Raw genomic sequence first — 14,518 nt, 5'->3', positions numbered from 1 at the left:
TCGATTTGTAGGGGCTCAGCATGCCCCGACTGGACTCGAGTCTTGTACGCCGACCGTGTCAAGATCAGTTCTTGACGGTCTTGAGACCTTGAGTTCTTAGCAGCCCGGTCTTTTCTTGTGACAGTAACTACCAAGCAACATTCGTAGACTTCTTGCTTAGGTTCTAGAATCCAAAGAGGGAAGAAGGGATTGTGAGGTAGGAGGTCATCGTGGGTGGTAATCTCAACTGCCTTAGGGGCTTCTCTAGTCGGGAGCTGCGGGCTTCTCTTCTATTTGATCCTGAGGCTGCAATAGACTTCACTCTAGAATTGAGCCTGAGATTCGAACTGCCTTGACTTTCTAGAGCATGTGAGGGCTATGTCCATCAGCTGGAGTAGAGAGTGAGGTCTAAGGATGGAGGGCAATCTAGGTTGCTTCCTTGGGGGCTGTAGACTTCTATCTGCAATCAGACTTTTGCCTCGAGTTCCCTTGTGAAGTCCGGGTGCATGGCTGACGTGAGGTGGCTGACTCAAGATGGTACTCTTAGGGAAAGCCTTTGAGTACCAGGTCTCGAGGTGTTTGCTTGGCAAAGTAAGGGCGACAGAAGAAGGCACTAGCTCGCGACTCCGCCTGAGTCGGGTTAGAAGAGGAACCTTTGAAGCTAGTACGTGTGCACCTTTGGAGGCAACCCTCCGGGTGACTTGGGGGTCAGCTCGGGCTCGGTTAGCTGGTTCGACCTTAAGGGGCCGAGACCTAGGAGCTCGTGTCTGTAAGGGACTAGGTAGGAGCTTATCTCTCACAGGGTGAAGCCATGTGTGCTGGGAGGGAGGACGAAGTCGTCGACCCCATGTGCTCAAGCTGGCGCAGAACTGGCATTGCCCCAAGCTGTGGGATGCAGATGCATGGCGTGTGCTGGGTTCGGCCCAAGAAGGCCGAGCCTTGAATGCGAGCTCAAGGCAGCATGAAAGTTGCCTCGAGGTGTCGAATGGATGGACCACGAGCCTTTAGGTGTGTGCAAGAGGTGGAGGCCCTAGAGTCTCCGCCTTGGTATGTCGAGCCTCTAGACATAGAGGTTTGGGTGGTGAAGAAGTATGGGGGGTGGCCTTGCGGCGACCAACCTGCTTGCTTGTCATGACAGCGGATAGGGCAGCCTTTTGGTGTACCTCAACAATGTGATTGACAAGGGACTTACCAGTAGCAGGATGCGTACTGTAGGTGGTAGTAAATGTGCTACCAATGCGAAGGGCCTTGGTGGAGGGTCCACCAGGCCTAGAAAGAAGGGAGTTAAGGACCTTCAAGTCCCTTCTTGCACCAACCCAGGAAAGAATTTGGGAGCCAAACTGTGAGTTCTGACTCAAGAGGAGTGTAGGGAACGAGGCCTGACAAGCTCTTTTTCTTGGGACAGTCACGAGTGCGGGGATGAGAAAATCCCCAACTCAGATGAACAGGTTGAATAACCCAGATGCCATGGAATGCAGTGCAGAAAATAAAAGGTGATGCCGATCAAACAAGAGCGAATCGACAAAGGGGTAGTAAGTCCCCAGTGGAGTCGCCAAACTGATTGGATGCCTCGATCTCGACTCCCCAGATCTAAGTGATCGCGTGACACGTGTCTCGGGTTGGAAAGACCCGGGACCTGGGACCGCTCTCTCGAGAACCTTGTTCACAAAACAAGGGCAGGTGCCCAACTGGTGAGAGAGGAATTTTAAACGTGCGATGGGGATTAACCTCACCTGGGTTAGTCCATGACTTACTCGGGCTTACTCGCACGGCTGCCCTCTTAGATCACAACGGAAAGCCCCCCAACTGCTTTAGCTGGTTCGGAATCGCTTTCCTTGACCTGCAATCTCCTTGTTTTCTGCACAGCAGTAACATGGTTAATTTGCAAGACAAGTGGGCCGAGTGACCCACCCTTGTCTTAGGGTGATGCACATTCATATGGTAGAGAAGATGAGAAATTAGGGTGATGAGGAAGAGGGTTTGAATAGGCGGCGATAGGCATTGCCTCGACCCTTCGCGGGTGGCGATTGATTGGCTATGCACATCGTCACATTTGACGCCAATCCTGGAATCGAAACAGGAGCCCGACTCGCTACTTGAGCACTGCCCGGCTCACCGTGTGTTCCTTCAGGCGGCGTTACGCACGATGACGACTAACGCCGTGCGTGAAACATCTTGAGGGAAAGAGACGAACGAAGAGAGGGAGAGAGGAAGAAGCTTGTGCATGGTGCTGCCATCGTCATGCACGACCTGCGAAGTTGCAGGAGGGGGAAGAAAGAAAGAGGCATGCACGACACCGCCACTGCCATGCACGACCTCTGGGAAAGACTCAGCATAGAAGAAGAAAGAGAAGGGGAGAGAACGAAAGAGAAAAAAAAGAAAACCGAAGAGAGAGATGGGAAGAGAGAGAAAATACCTTAAAAGTGAGTGGGGTACTGCTCTAAACTTTCTCTCTCCTCTCTCTCCTCTCTCTCTCTTAGCCGCGCTCAAGAGAACTCAAGAAAACCTTGATTTTTATTGAGTGAAAGTTTAAGGCTTGGACAATGACTTTGAGAGAAAAGAAAACTCAAAACCCCCTCTCAATGAGAGGTAGCGTCTATTTATAGACTAGGGCTAAAACATGGGTGGATTACCCAAAACTAATACTAATTGATGATAACTACATTTTATTGGAATTAAAAAAATAAAAAAATAGGGTACAAAATGACTAATTTGCCCCTGCTTAACAATTGAAGAAATTTCAAAACAGCCCCTGCTGAGAACTTGGGACGTTCTTGATTCTTCTCGGACGATCCATTGACGATCCGACATTCGAATGAACAAAAGATGATTGCCATCGTGTACGACACGATCATTTTGATATCAATTTTAAGCCATGAATCACACTTTAAAGGCATGATCACGAAACGTAAAATTTGAATAGATCTTGGAAACTTTTGATTGATAGTGAGTCTTCATGTCGATGTTTTCCTATGATTTATTCGCTAAATCGCATTGAGAATGTCACCACGATGGTGTCGCAACAAACGGGACACCATATCTAGAGTGCAAATTTAATTTTTTTTAGTAGGACTGATTATATGGATAAAGAGAATGTGTGTGCAAAAATTGGGGTCATACAAATATCAAAAATATAGTTTTCTAGAAGTGTGGTTGCATTATACTACTACACAACCGTTGCATTAGATCATTTTCCTAAAAAAAAATTAGTTATTTAGCACACAATTATTTCCCAGATGAAGTTTTATAGGGCTTAGGCTTTATGAAAACAAAATAAAGCCGCACCTCAAATCTTCATCCAAAAACCACTTTTGGCAATAGAAATATCCATGATGGATCTAATTCAATTTCCAACACCAACGATAAAATTTGAAACTAGGAAAATGCTACAGATCTTGTGGATATATGAACACTTAATTTTAGGGTAAAATGGATGGTTTGGATAATTTTTTACAATATATATGATTTTTAGAGCTTAAAATCCTAATTTGTTTTTGCAACTAATATGTTTATGCCGAGATTATCAGTATAAAAGTCTTCCAATATTTGAATTGTAATCATTTTGATTAATTATAAGGTAAGGCTTTCCTTATTTTGATAAGGCTTCAAGCCTGTCAAAGTATTTTCCTTATTTTCCCTTGCCAAGGGCTACGTGCCCAACATGTATCGTAATATGTGTGCTCTCTTTCACTCTAGTCCGGACCCCTTTTTTATTTTCAGGTCCGGGTTCGGTGACTTTCGATCCAGTCAGGTCTGAACCCAGACCTGATGCGACTTGTTGCCACACCTATTTGGAAATAGAAATTAGATAAGGTACGCATATTATTGAGGATTGATGTCTTGTATTATGAGGAAATAGATCTGCTAAGGTGGAGTAAAAAAGACGACTCCGGAGGGCCGTTAGGGCTTGTATTTCGGTAATTTGTATCATCTATCTAAGGCTCGATATATATTGTTGCAATTGGAGGTTCATCAAGTGTTAAGGGAAAAACGTAGATTGCTTTGTAATCAGAGAGGCGTGAGGAAGAGAGCTTTTATAACCCTATTCTCCATTATCAGTAAAGAAGTTCTCATCTCCCGTGAACGTAGGCACGTTGCGGAACTACGGATATGATTGCGTTGTGGTTGGTTGTCTCTTTCTTTTGTGTTTGTTTCTTCTTTCTAGTTTTCGTGGATTGCTTTTCGTTTCTATAAATTGGTATTAGAGCCTATAAGGTTATTCCATGTTCTGGGGTTTGCTACCACAATGACAGGAAAGGGCTCAAGCATCAAGTATGACATTGAGAGGTTCAATGGAAATAATAATTTCACCCTGTGACGACGAAGGATAAAGGATATTCTGATATAGCAAGGTCCTAAGGCTTTGCTAGGGAAATCAAAGAAACCAGCAAAGATAGACGATGAAGAGTGGCAAGAGATGGAGGAAAAGGTGGTAAGTGTGATTCGTCTGAATCTCTCAGATGATGCCTTGCGTTATGTGGTAGATCTTGAAACTGCTCCGGAGGTTTGGACAAAACTCAAGAGTATTTACATGACGAAATCTTTGATGAACTAGTTGTTCTTGAAGAAGCAGTTGTATTCTCTTCAGATGGAAGAAGGCACAGATCTGCTTGAACATCTCAGCGAGTTCAACCAGATCATAAGCCAGTTAGCTAGCCTTGAGGTCGAAATCGAGAATGCAGACAAGGCCTTACTTTTGTTGGCTTTGCTTTCAGGATCATACGATCACTTGGTTACGACTCAACTGTACGGGATGGAGACTCTTGAGACGGATGAAGTCACTGTTACTCTTATGTCAAACGAGCCAAGGAAGAAGACTAACAGTATTAAATCTCAAGGAGAAAGTTTCTTTAGAAAACACAAAGAGAGTCATAAAAGGGGCTGATCAAAACAAAGGAAGTCTGAAAACAGAAGTTGGTTAAAATTGAAGGGGAAGGGCAAGTTTATTTGTTGTTACTGCAAAAAGAAAGGTCATATGAAGAGAGACTGCATGAAAAGAAAGGAGGATATAAAGATGATTAAAACGAGAAAACCATCTGATGAAGTTAGCGTGGCCGATAGCTCTGACGGAGATGATGAAGATCTTCTCTCTATATCTTCAGGTAAGAATCAATTTACTGATTTTTGGATTTTAGATTTTGGATGTTCTTTTCATGTGTTCTAAAAACTGGTTCGAAACCTACAAATCATATAGTGGGGGTCTGTTCTAATGGGGAAAGATGCGGTATGCAAAACCATTGGAATAGGAACTATCAAAATCAAGATGTTTGATGTACGAACCTTATCAGATATGAGGCATGTCCCACAATTAAAGAAAAACTTAATATCTCTGGGGGCTCTTGATTTGAATGGTTGCAAGTATATAGCAACAGCTAAAGTCTTAAAAGTTAGTAAAGGATCTATGGTTGTCATGAAAGGTCAGATGACTGGGAACCTATACAGGTGGAGCTTCTGTAACCACAGATGTTGATTTCAGCGCATATAACATAAATTTGTGGCATATGCGTTTAGGGCATATGAGTGAACGAGGTATTATGATGGAACTTTATAAAAGGAAATTGCTGAAGGATGTCAGAGCCTGTAAATTGGATTTCTGTAAGTACTGTGTGTTCGGTAAACAGTGCAAGATTAGATTCAGAACTGCAGTTCATACGAGCAAGGATATACTAGACTATGTATACATTGATGTATGAGGGCCTTCACCAATCAAATCCAAGGGTGGGGCAGAATACTTCATTACTTTCATTGACGATTACTCAAGAAAGATCGGGGTCTACTTCATGAAACACAAAAGTGAAGCATTTATGAAGTTTAATCAATGGAAAGCAGAAGTAGAAAGGAAGACAAGAAAGAAGTTGAAATTCTTGAGATCAGATAATGGAGGGGAGTACAAGTCTAAAGAATTTCAAGAATTCTGTAAAGAAGAGGGGATTATACGTCACTTTACCATACCAGAAACTCCTCAGCAAAATGGTGTAGCTGAGAGGATGAACACGACTCTTCTGGAAAGAGCTCGCAGTATGAGCTTGACTGCAGATTTGAAGAAAGGTTTTTGGGCAGAAACAGTTAACATGACACGTTTCATCGTTAACAGGTCACCATCTACAGTGATTGATTGTAAAATTCCAGAGGAGATGTGGACAGGAAAGCTGATAGATTCCTCTATGATGAGGATCTTCGAATGTCCAGCCTATGTCCATGTTCAAAGTGGGCAACGTTCCAAATTAGACTCTAAGTCTAAGCAATGCATCTTTCTCGGTTTTGAGAAGGGAGTGAAGGGATTCAAGCTTTGGGATCCTACTTCACATAAGGTTGTGCTAAGCAGGGATGTTGTGTTTGATGAATCTCACATGGTGAAGTCGATCAACATGCAAGATAACAAAGTGCAAGTAAGTGAAACTGATGGAGAAAGCTTGACAGTCCAGGTGGAGCTAGAAGAGTTTGAAACACCAGAAGAGGAAGAATCTTCCAGCAGCATACCGGAACAACAACATTCACATGGTGAACCCTATACTTTGGCAAAAGGAAAAAAGAAGCGTGTTCACAAAGAGATACGGCTTTGAGGACATGGTAGCTTTTGCTCTAACTGTTGGTACTGGAGAAATCGACTCCTTCGAAGATGCTCTAAGTGATGCACAAAGTGATAAATGGATGACAACTATGATGGAGGAGATGGAGTCTCTGAAAAAGAACAAGACTTGGGAGCTTATCAAGAAACCCAAGGGAAGGAAAGTGATTTTGTGCAAGTGGATCTTTCAGAAGAAAGAGGCAGCAAAAGAAAATGAATGTGAGAGATTCTAAGCTCGTAGCAAAGGGCTAGGCTCAAAAGGAGGGAGCGGACTACAATGAAATATTCTCTCCGACTGTCAAGCATAATTTAATAAGGCTATTACTTGATTTAGTAGCCATGTTTGATTTGGAGCTAGAACAACGTGATGTGAAGACATCGTTTCTTCATGGTGATCTAGATGAACAAATCTTTATGGAGCAACCTGAAGACTTCAAGGTGCATGGAAAGGAAAATCAAGTTTGCTTGCTCAATAGATCACTCTATGGTCTTAAGCAATCTCCCAGGCAGTGGTACAAGCGCTTCGACTCTTTCATGGTGCGGATTGGCTATTCAAGAAGTGAGTATGACTGTTGTGTTAATTTTAAAGTTCCTAATGATAATTCCCTTATTCTCTTGATGTTTTATGTTGATGATATGCTCATTGCTGCCAAGAATGCATTTGACATAACCTCTCTCAAGTCTATGTTAAGTTCTGCGTTTGATATGAAGGATCTGGGGGCTGGTAATAGGATCCTTGGTATGGAAATTCATAGAGATAGAAGTGCAGGTAAACTCATATTGAAGCGTTTCAACATGAAAAATGCCAAGTCAGTTAGCACTCCATTGGCAAGTCATTTCAAGTTATCTGAATGGCAGTGTCCCATTACGGATGAGGAGATACAGCAAATGTCTCTGGTGCCCTATGCTAGCGTAGTCGAAAGCCTCATGTATTCTATGGTTTGTAGCAGGCTGGATTTTTCTCATGCTTCAGTGTTGTTAGTCGATACATGAGCAATCCTGGGAGCATTGGAATGCTATGAAGTGGATTTTTAGATATCTGAGCGGGACTTCAGATCTTGAAATTATGTCCAGCAGGAAGAGAAGCTCTACAAAACTGGTGGGATATATGGATTCTGACTATGCTGGTGATTTAGACAAGCGAAGGTCTGCTACAGGGTATGTGTTCACATTAGTAGGTTCAACCCACGATTGCCTTATCTACGACAGAGGCAGAGTACATGACAGCAGATGAGGCAGCAAATGAGGCGATCTGGATGACTGGTTTGGCTCGTGAGTTGGGGGTGGAGCAAGAAGGTACTGTGCTGCATTGTGATAGACAGAGTGCCATAAATCTTGCAAAGAATCAACTGTTTCATATAAGGACAAAACACATTGATGTTAGATATCACAAGATTATGGAGCTTGTGCTAAAAAGAATCATTCACTTGAAGAAATTTCATACGAATGACAACCTTGCAGATATGCTTACAAAGCCGGTCACTACGGAGAAGTTCAAGCTTTGCTTAGAGTTACTTAATGTCTCTCATTGTTGAGAGTGAGGGAAGCACTATATGGCAGGTAGGGGTGCAGTCGCCTAACTTTATGGAGGTACAGGGATGAAGACATCTTTAGGGTGGCTCGGCAAAATTCAATCCAAGGTGGAGATTGTTGAGTATTGATATCTTGTATTATGAGGAAATAGATATGCCAAGGTGGAGTCAAAAAGACAACTCTGGAGGGCCGTTACTATCTGAGATTCGATATATATTATTGCGATTGGGGGTTCATCAAGTGTTAAGGGAAAAACACAAATTGCTTTATAATCAGTTAGGCGTGAGGAAGAGAGTTTTTGTAACCCTATTCTCCATTGCTAGTAAAGAAGTTCTCATCTCTCGTGGACGTAGGCACGTTGCGAAACCACGTATATCATTGCATTGTGGTTGGTTGTCTCTTTCTTTTGTGTTTGTTTCTTCTTTCTAGTTTTCGCGGATTGTTTGTCGTTTCTACACATATATCTTTCTCTCTTAAACACTCTCTACTCCTCACAGTGGTAACGTTTTTTTTTTTTTTTACGCATCTCTCTTTCTTAAATTTTATTTCTCCTATAAACAGATAAAATAAGCATCTACTATCTATCTTTCGCTAAATATGGTAAGCACATTTCTCTTTTTCTCTTTTAAATTTTATTCTCTTGTAGGAAATCGCATGTTCAATGTTCGTGCACTAAATGGTATCTTGGATGTGGTGCATAGTATTTTGTCCAATAGATAAGGATTGATTTTATTCAATGAAATTTTTTTTACCAAGAATTTTATTGAATGAAATTATTAGATTGATTTTAAACGATGATCAATTTTACACAAAACTAGTAAGAAGCACGTGGGCTCTATTCAAGCCACACCCATATAGGAATCTTAATTCTCAAATTAAGATATGGAGACAATATCTATCTTTTATCAACCCATCACGCACAAATTTTAGGAAAGGTGGGATAAAAAAATATCCTATTTCTCAAAGCTTCCATAAAAATTTCTTATATCTCCTAAACTATCTCATTCTCTTTCTTTTGTGCGTACTTTCTCTTTCTCAAAGTCTCTCATTCTCTATCTCTTATGCGTACTCTCTCTTATCAAAATAACATATGGAAACAATATCTCTATCTCTCTCATTAAGATAGGAAAACAATATTGATTCTTGAATTAGAGATGGAAACAATCTCTTTTATCAACCCATCACGCATAAATTTTAGAAAAGGTGGGATAAAAAAATATCCTATTTCTTAAAGCTTTCATGAAAATCTCTTATATCTCCTAAAATGGCTCATTATCTCTCTTTTGTGTGTACTTTCTCTTTCTCAAAGTCTTTCATTCTCTATCTCTTATGCGCACTCTCTCTTTATCAAATTAACATATGAAAACAATATCTCTATATCTCTCTCATTAAGACTTTTGTGCGTACTTTCTCTTTCTCAAAGTCTCTCATTCTCTCTCTCTTATGCGTACTCTCTCTTTATCAAATTAACATATGGAAACAATATCTCTATCTCTCTCTCATTAAGATAGGAAAACAATATTGATATCTCTTTCTTATGCGTACATATATTCTCTCTCTTCCCCTAAACTGAAGAATATGTCCTACAATCTCTATTCCCCTAAACTGAAGAATATGTCCTATAATTTCTATTCCCCTAAACTGAAAAATATGTCCTACAATCTCTATAGAATTAGCATGTAGTATAGCATAGATAGATGTAATAATGCAATATAGATAAATATAGATTACAAAAATATGGTATTTTTAAATTTTATTCTCGTATAGGAAATGTTATGTGGTCTAATGTTTAGATAAGGATGAATTTTATTGTAATAAAGGAACGTAATGAATGATAGTATTAGATCGATTTTAGATAAAGATCAATTTCATACAAAATCTGAAAATGCAAAATTATGGTGCATCTCTTTGTCAAAAAACATAAGAAACGAATGAAGCAACTTTTCCATTTATCGTAGACATGATAACATGATTATTTATAAACACTTTAAAACTATTAAAATATTGTACAGATAGTTTTATTGGCATTATGAATATGTATTAATTATTAATACATAATGATATTTTCAGTTATCATGTATTTAAATATATATCGATTGTTTTTATTACCACATAATGATATTTTCAAAAGCATGTTATCATGTGAATATATGGTGAGGAGAAGAAGCATCGTGTAAGAAGAGAGAACTAATAAAAATGATCTTTTTCTTCTCATCAATGAATGGTAATCCAGTTACCTCCATTCTTAAAACTAGATAAGTTAAGGAGTTATATAAATCTTTTTTTGTTTTTTCCTATCTCCTTTCTATAATCCAGGAGATATAAGATATATCGGGGTTAGTGCTAAAGAGCCTATATAAGTTTCCAAGGATTTGCAGTTTTAGACAGAGAATGTAGGGTTCAGACATTACAAAGAAAAGTTGGGTTAGAGTTTCTCTGGTTACAGAGAAAGAGAGAGTTGAGAGAGAGTTTTATTAAGTAGAGAGTGAAGGACCGATTTGTGGTTTAGACAGAGAAGCAGGGTTCAAATATTACAGAGAGAAGTTGGGTTAGAGTTTCTCTAGTTACAGAGAAAGAGAGAGTTTTATTAAGTAGAGAGTGAAGGACCCTTAAGTTGCAGGAAGATGACAGAAGAGAAGAAGATGATCTTCTTGAGAAGAAATGACGGTAATACATTTGAATTCACAAAAGAGGCTGTCATGCAATGTGAACCTATCAAGAACATCATAGAGGATGGGTGCACCACTAGTGAGAAAGGTATCCCACTTCCTAATATTTCCAACGAGACTCTTTCGAAGGTAATCGAGTACCTCAATCACCATATAAAGGATGACAAGGGAAAGGGGAAAGCGGGAGAGGAAGAGAATAAGAAGACTGAGTGGGAACTCATTGAGTGGGATGAGAAATTTTTTAGCATTGATCTGCAAACCCTCATCGATATCACTCTAGTACATACTTTCTCTCCTCTTCTTTATTTCTCTTTCTCGTTACCTTTTAGTCTTTTCTTTTTTAGGTTTTTTCTTGATTATTTACTTGGAATTTTATTTTACTGTCTTGTTTTAACTTTGCTACTGCATCATCACTATTGATCACGTAAAAGAATCAGTTCTGTTTTGTTGTGTATTTAAATGTGTGGTGGTTTTTCATGGATTTCTTTCTCTGAGTTAGCTTTTTTATCTCGTGATGGACTAATTTCCCCATGTATTTTCTATGGTGGGTTTCTTTCTTTTTTTCTTAAAAGGTTATAGCAATGTTGCCTTTCTTCTTTTGTTCTTTGAAGTAAAATTTCTTATTTGAACAATTATGTGAAAATTTGTTTTGCTTAGCTTTACTATGCCTTGATTATGTTACAACATAAGTAGAGTGTTTTCTTCAATGGATTAATTTGTGGAAGTATGTTTGTTGTAATGATCCTTTTATTGTAGTATTTGACTCTCTCCCTCTCTCTAAGTGACAAATTTGGTTTTTTTTGAGATTTTATTTTGTGTTTATAAGTTGATTATGTGTAGTGGGGTTCTAATCGGATATATGGTAATGATGAAAGGGAATAATGGATCAATAGCTATGATCTCATTTAAGCTTTTATAGTTTTTAGTTTTTACTGATTAAAGTTCTTTAAATAGTGGTTTAGGGAGTTGAGGGGAGTCTTTGAATATTTACCTCTTATTATTAATTTATTCTAGAGAAGAAAATAAGCTTGTGATGCTTTGGTGATTGACTTCCTTATTTGGTTACTTTGTGCATCAATTGGTATTTGGTGGTTTCATTTTTGCATACTCCAATATTTTATTATTAGGGCTTGAGTCAAGATGTTGATTTGGAGGGTTATGCACTGTTTTGAGGGTAGTTTTGGTTGAACCTCTTGTGACTAAAGTTTTCACTGCTACATGTTTATTATTGGAAGTTCCATGCGAACTATTATTATTTTTTTTTATTTGTATGAATTTACTCTCTTGACACCTTAGTTTAATATTTGGTTGTTTCTTCTTGTCTGAAATTGTGAACATTTCATGGGGCTAGTCATTTTATATAAATTCAAGCTTTTGTCCATGATACTTTTTGCGTGATACTTTTTGGTGAAGTGTCGATATGTTAAGCTCCTATTTTCTCTCATTGTCAAGTCAGGTGAAGTGCCCATATGTTAAACTCCTATTTTCTCTATCATTGTCACTTCAGGTGAAGTGCCCATATGTTAAAATCCTATTTTCTCCATAATTGTCCAGGCAAGTCGTCATCTTTCCATCTGTTTGAGCATGATATTGTGATTGATGTTGTTATATATATGTGTGTGTATTCGGTAGTGAATTCCCTGCTGGACTTTGTATTTAATACATCGTAGCTTTATTGTTGGCAACATAGGCAGTCCTTTGATCAGGGGACTGATACATTAATACATCATAGCTTATAGCTTTATTGAGTGGTTCGTATTAATGTATTAAAAATAAAAAAAACTAAAAAAGGAAAGCTCAAAAGCCCTGCTAGGTTACAATCAAAATATGGTGATCAAACTTTCAAAAGAAAGAAAGAAGAAGAAGAAGAAGAAGAAGAAGAAGAAGCAATAAAGTTGGCTACTTGTGGCCGTCTGGTTTTCTTTCGGTGGAAAGGAATTTTGATATGAAACAAATATTTCAATCTTTTGTAGTTGTACCCCATATTCTTCTATTGGGCTATAATGTAAATTTCTCAATCCTGGCCTTTTAGGATAATTATCTAGAACAAGCATTTACTTCTGTTTACTACTTGTAATACTTTGTGTAATGCATGTTGTGAATCTTTTGTCCTTCTGGATTGAGTGCTTGACATGGTAAGAATAAGTTGAATTTATCGGACTTGTAAGTTATGCATGTTGTAAATCTTGGTAAAAATGAGATGAATTTATCGGACTTGTAAGTTATGCATGTTGTAAATCTTGTGTCTTGCTAGATTGAGATTGGCATGGTGTTTGGGTACCTGACTCACCATTGAGTTGAATTTATCGTACATGTATTTTTGGGTGCCTGACTCACTATTGAGTGGAATTTATCATACATGTATTCATTCTCCCTTGTAAGGTACTACTATTCATTCTTGTTCTACAAGGTGACCAATGGATTTATTTTTTTATGCTATTAATTTATATAATTAATAGTTTTGTATAAATGTCTCTAGTATTTATTTTTGTTGTATTAATTTTTGTATTAATTTCTATGCTATTCATTCTTCTATTAATTTTTCTATGCTACAAGGTCTCTAGTGCTATTTAATTTATATAAACGTGAATCTATGCTATTCCCAGCTCGCGGTTGATATGTTACATTTTATTTTTCCCACTTAGTTTTGTTTTTTGTTAGTTGAACTCAAGAGGATATTTTGAATTGTTATTTGTGCCTTATTATCTTCCTTTCTTTTTTCCATGTTGTTTTCTTATTGTCTGTCTCTTTTGAAGCTAAATGTCCTAAGTTTTTGTGAATTCTCTTGACTTCACAGAACAAACAATACCTCTCTGGGGTTTCGGTTTGATATTTATTGTGTCACTGTATATTGTTTTTGCAGGCAGCAAATTACCTGAATGTCAAGAGCTTATTTGACAAGACTTGCATGACTATTGCCAATCACATCAAGGATTGGAGTGCCGAAGAGGTTTGGAAGGCTTTCGAAATTCAAAATGATTTTTCGCCTGAAGAAGAGGAGCAAGTGAAGATGGAAAACCAGTGGGCTTTTTAATGAGTCCCACTTGCTTGTTATATTTTCCCTTTTTCCTGGATATGTTTTATTTTACTTTCATCCTATGTTTAAATTTTGGTAATAATATGGTTGAATTCACCTCCAAAGGTGGCATTTTTCTAGATGGACATAAATATTCCTACATAAAGAATAATACATACTCAAATACAAAATATGTATAACATTCACAAAAAAAAAAAAAAAAAATGTTACACATGTAAAGAGTCTTAAAATTTTCATCAATAATTCATATTGCTCACACTGGCTATGATATATTTTCACATATGTTTTTTTAACAAAAACATAAAACAAAAAATACTTATAAAAGAAGAGAGATTCAAAATTTTGAATGTATTTTTTAAAATTTTCGTGTTTAGAGATGTAGGAGAAATTATTTTTTTAGTGGTCAATTTGGGACGATGTTGGGGGATTAAATATGAATTTAATTCTTGTTGTGAGACCAAGAGGGAATTTATTAACTGTTCGGGGTAGGTTAGTATCAGTTAAGTTATTAGTCCCTTGATTTATGTTAGGAGATTTCTTAGTCATCCTATTGGGGTAAGGTAAAGGCGCATGGAGTTAGGAAAAAATAGTTTTTTTGTTTTGGTAATTCAATTCGGATGATGATTCCTTACCCGCTTTTGAATTCCGTTTTTGAAATCGTCAGTAGTTTTTAAATACGTTAGGTGAAAATAGAAACCTAGACCTTGATTAGGGCACAAGTATGCTACCACC

General features: G+C 38.2%; 2 protein-coding genes across 10 annotated transcripts in view; both read left to right on the top strand.

The window, feature by feature from the left end:
* The window catches only part of LOC18432772 (uncharacterized), a 35,968-nt gene extending 22,078 nt beyond the window's left edge, over positions 1 to 13,890 (top strand). For all 9 annotated transcript variants that reach the window (XR_016045748.1, XR_016045741.1, XR_016045747.1 and 6 more), the window contains one exon: positions 13,613 to 13,890. The gene's annotated coding sequence lies outside the window, so the exon portion shown is untranslated. The remainder of the gene's footprint in view (positions 1 to 13,612) is intronic.
* On the top strand, positions 7,768 to 13,783 carry LOC105420531 (SKP1-like protein 12). The gene is made up of 2 exons (XM_088872008.1): positions 7,768 to 8,067; positions 13,613 to 13,783. Exons 1-2 carry the CDS (start codon positions 7,768 to 7,770, stop codon positions 13,781 to 13,783), a joined length of 471 nt encoding a protein of 156 aa, XP_088728134.1.
* Positions 13,891 to 14,518: the final 628 nt, after the last annotated feature.

This window comes from Amborella trichopoda, chromosome 1 (genome assembly GCF_054954075.1).
Source record: "Amborella trichopoda isolate Santa Cruz 75 chromosome 1, AtrichopodaSantaCruz75HAP2 v2.0, whole genome shotgun sequence".
NCBI classification, from domain to species: Eukaryota; Viridiplantae; Streptophyta; class Magnoliopsida; order Amborellales; family Amborellaceae; genus Amborella; species Amborella trichopoda.
This window is presented reverse-complemented; position numbering and strand designations above follow the sequence as displayed.

Bases quoted from the DNA above. Each gene is read 5' to 3' on its own strand.
- LOC105420531 (XM_088872008.1), top strand. From the start codon at position 7,768: ATGACAGCAGATGAGGCAGCAAATGAGGCGATCTGGATGACTGGTTTG. The intron at 8,068-13,612 runs GTCTCTCATTGT...TTGTTTTTGCAG, and splicing joins TTTGCTTAGAGTTACTTAAT to GCAGCAAATTACCTGAATGT.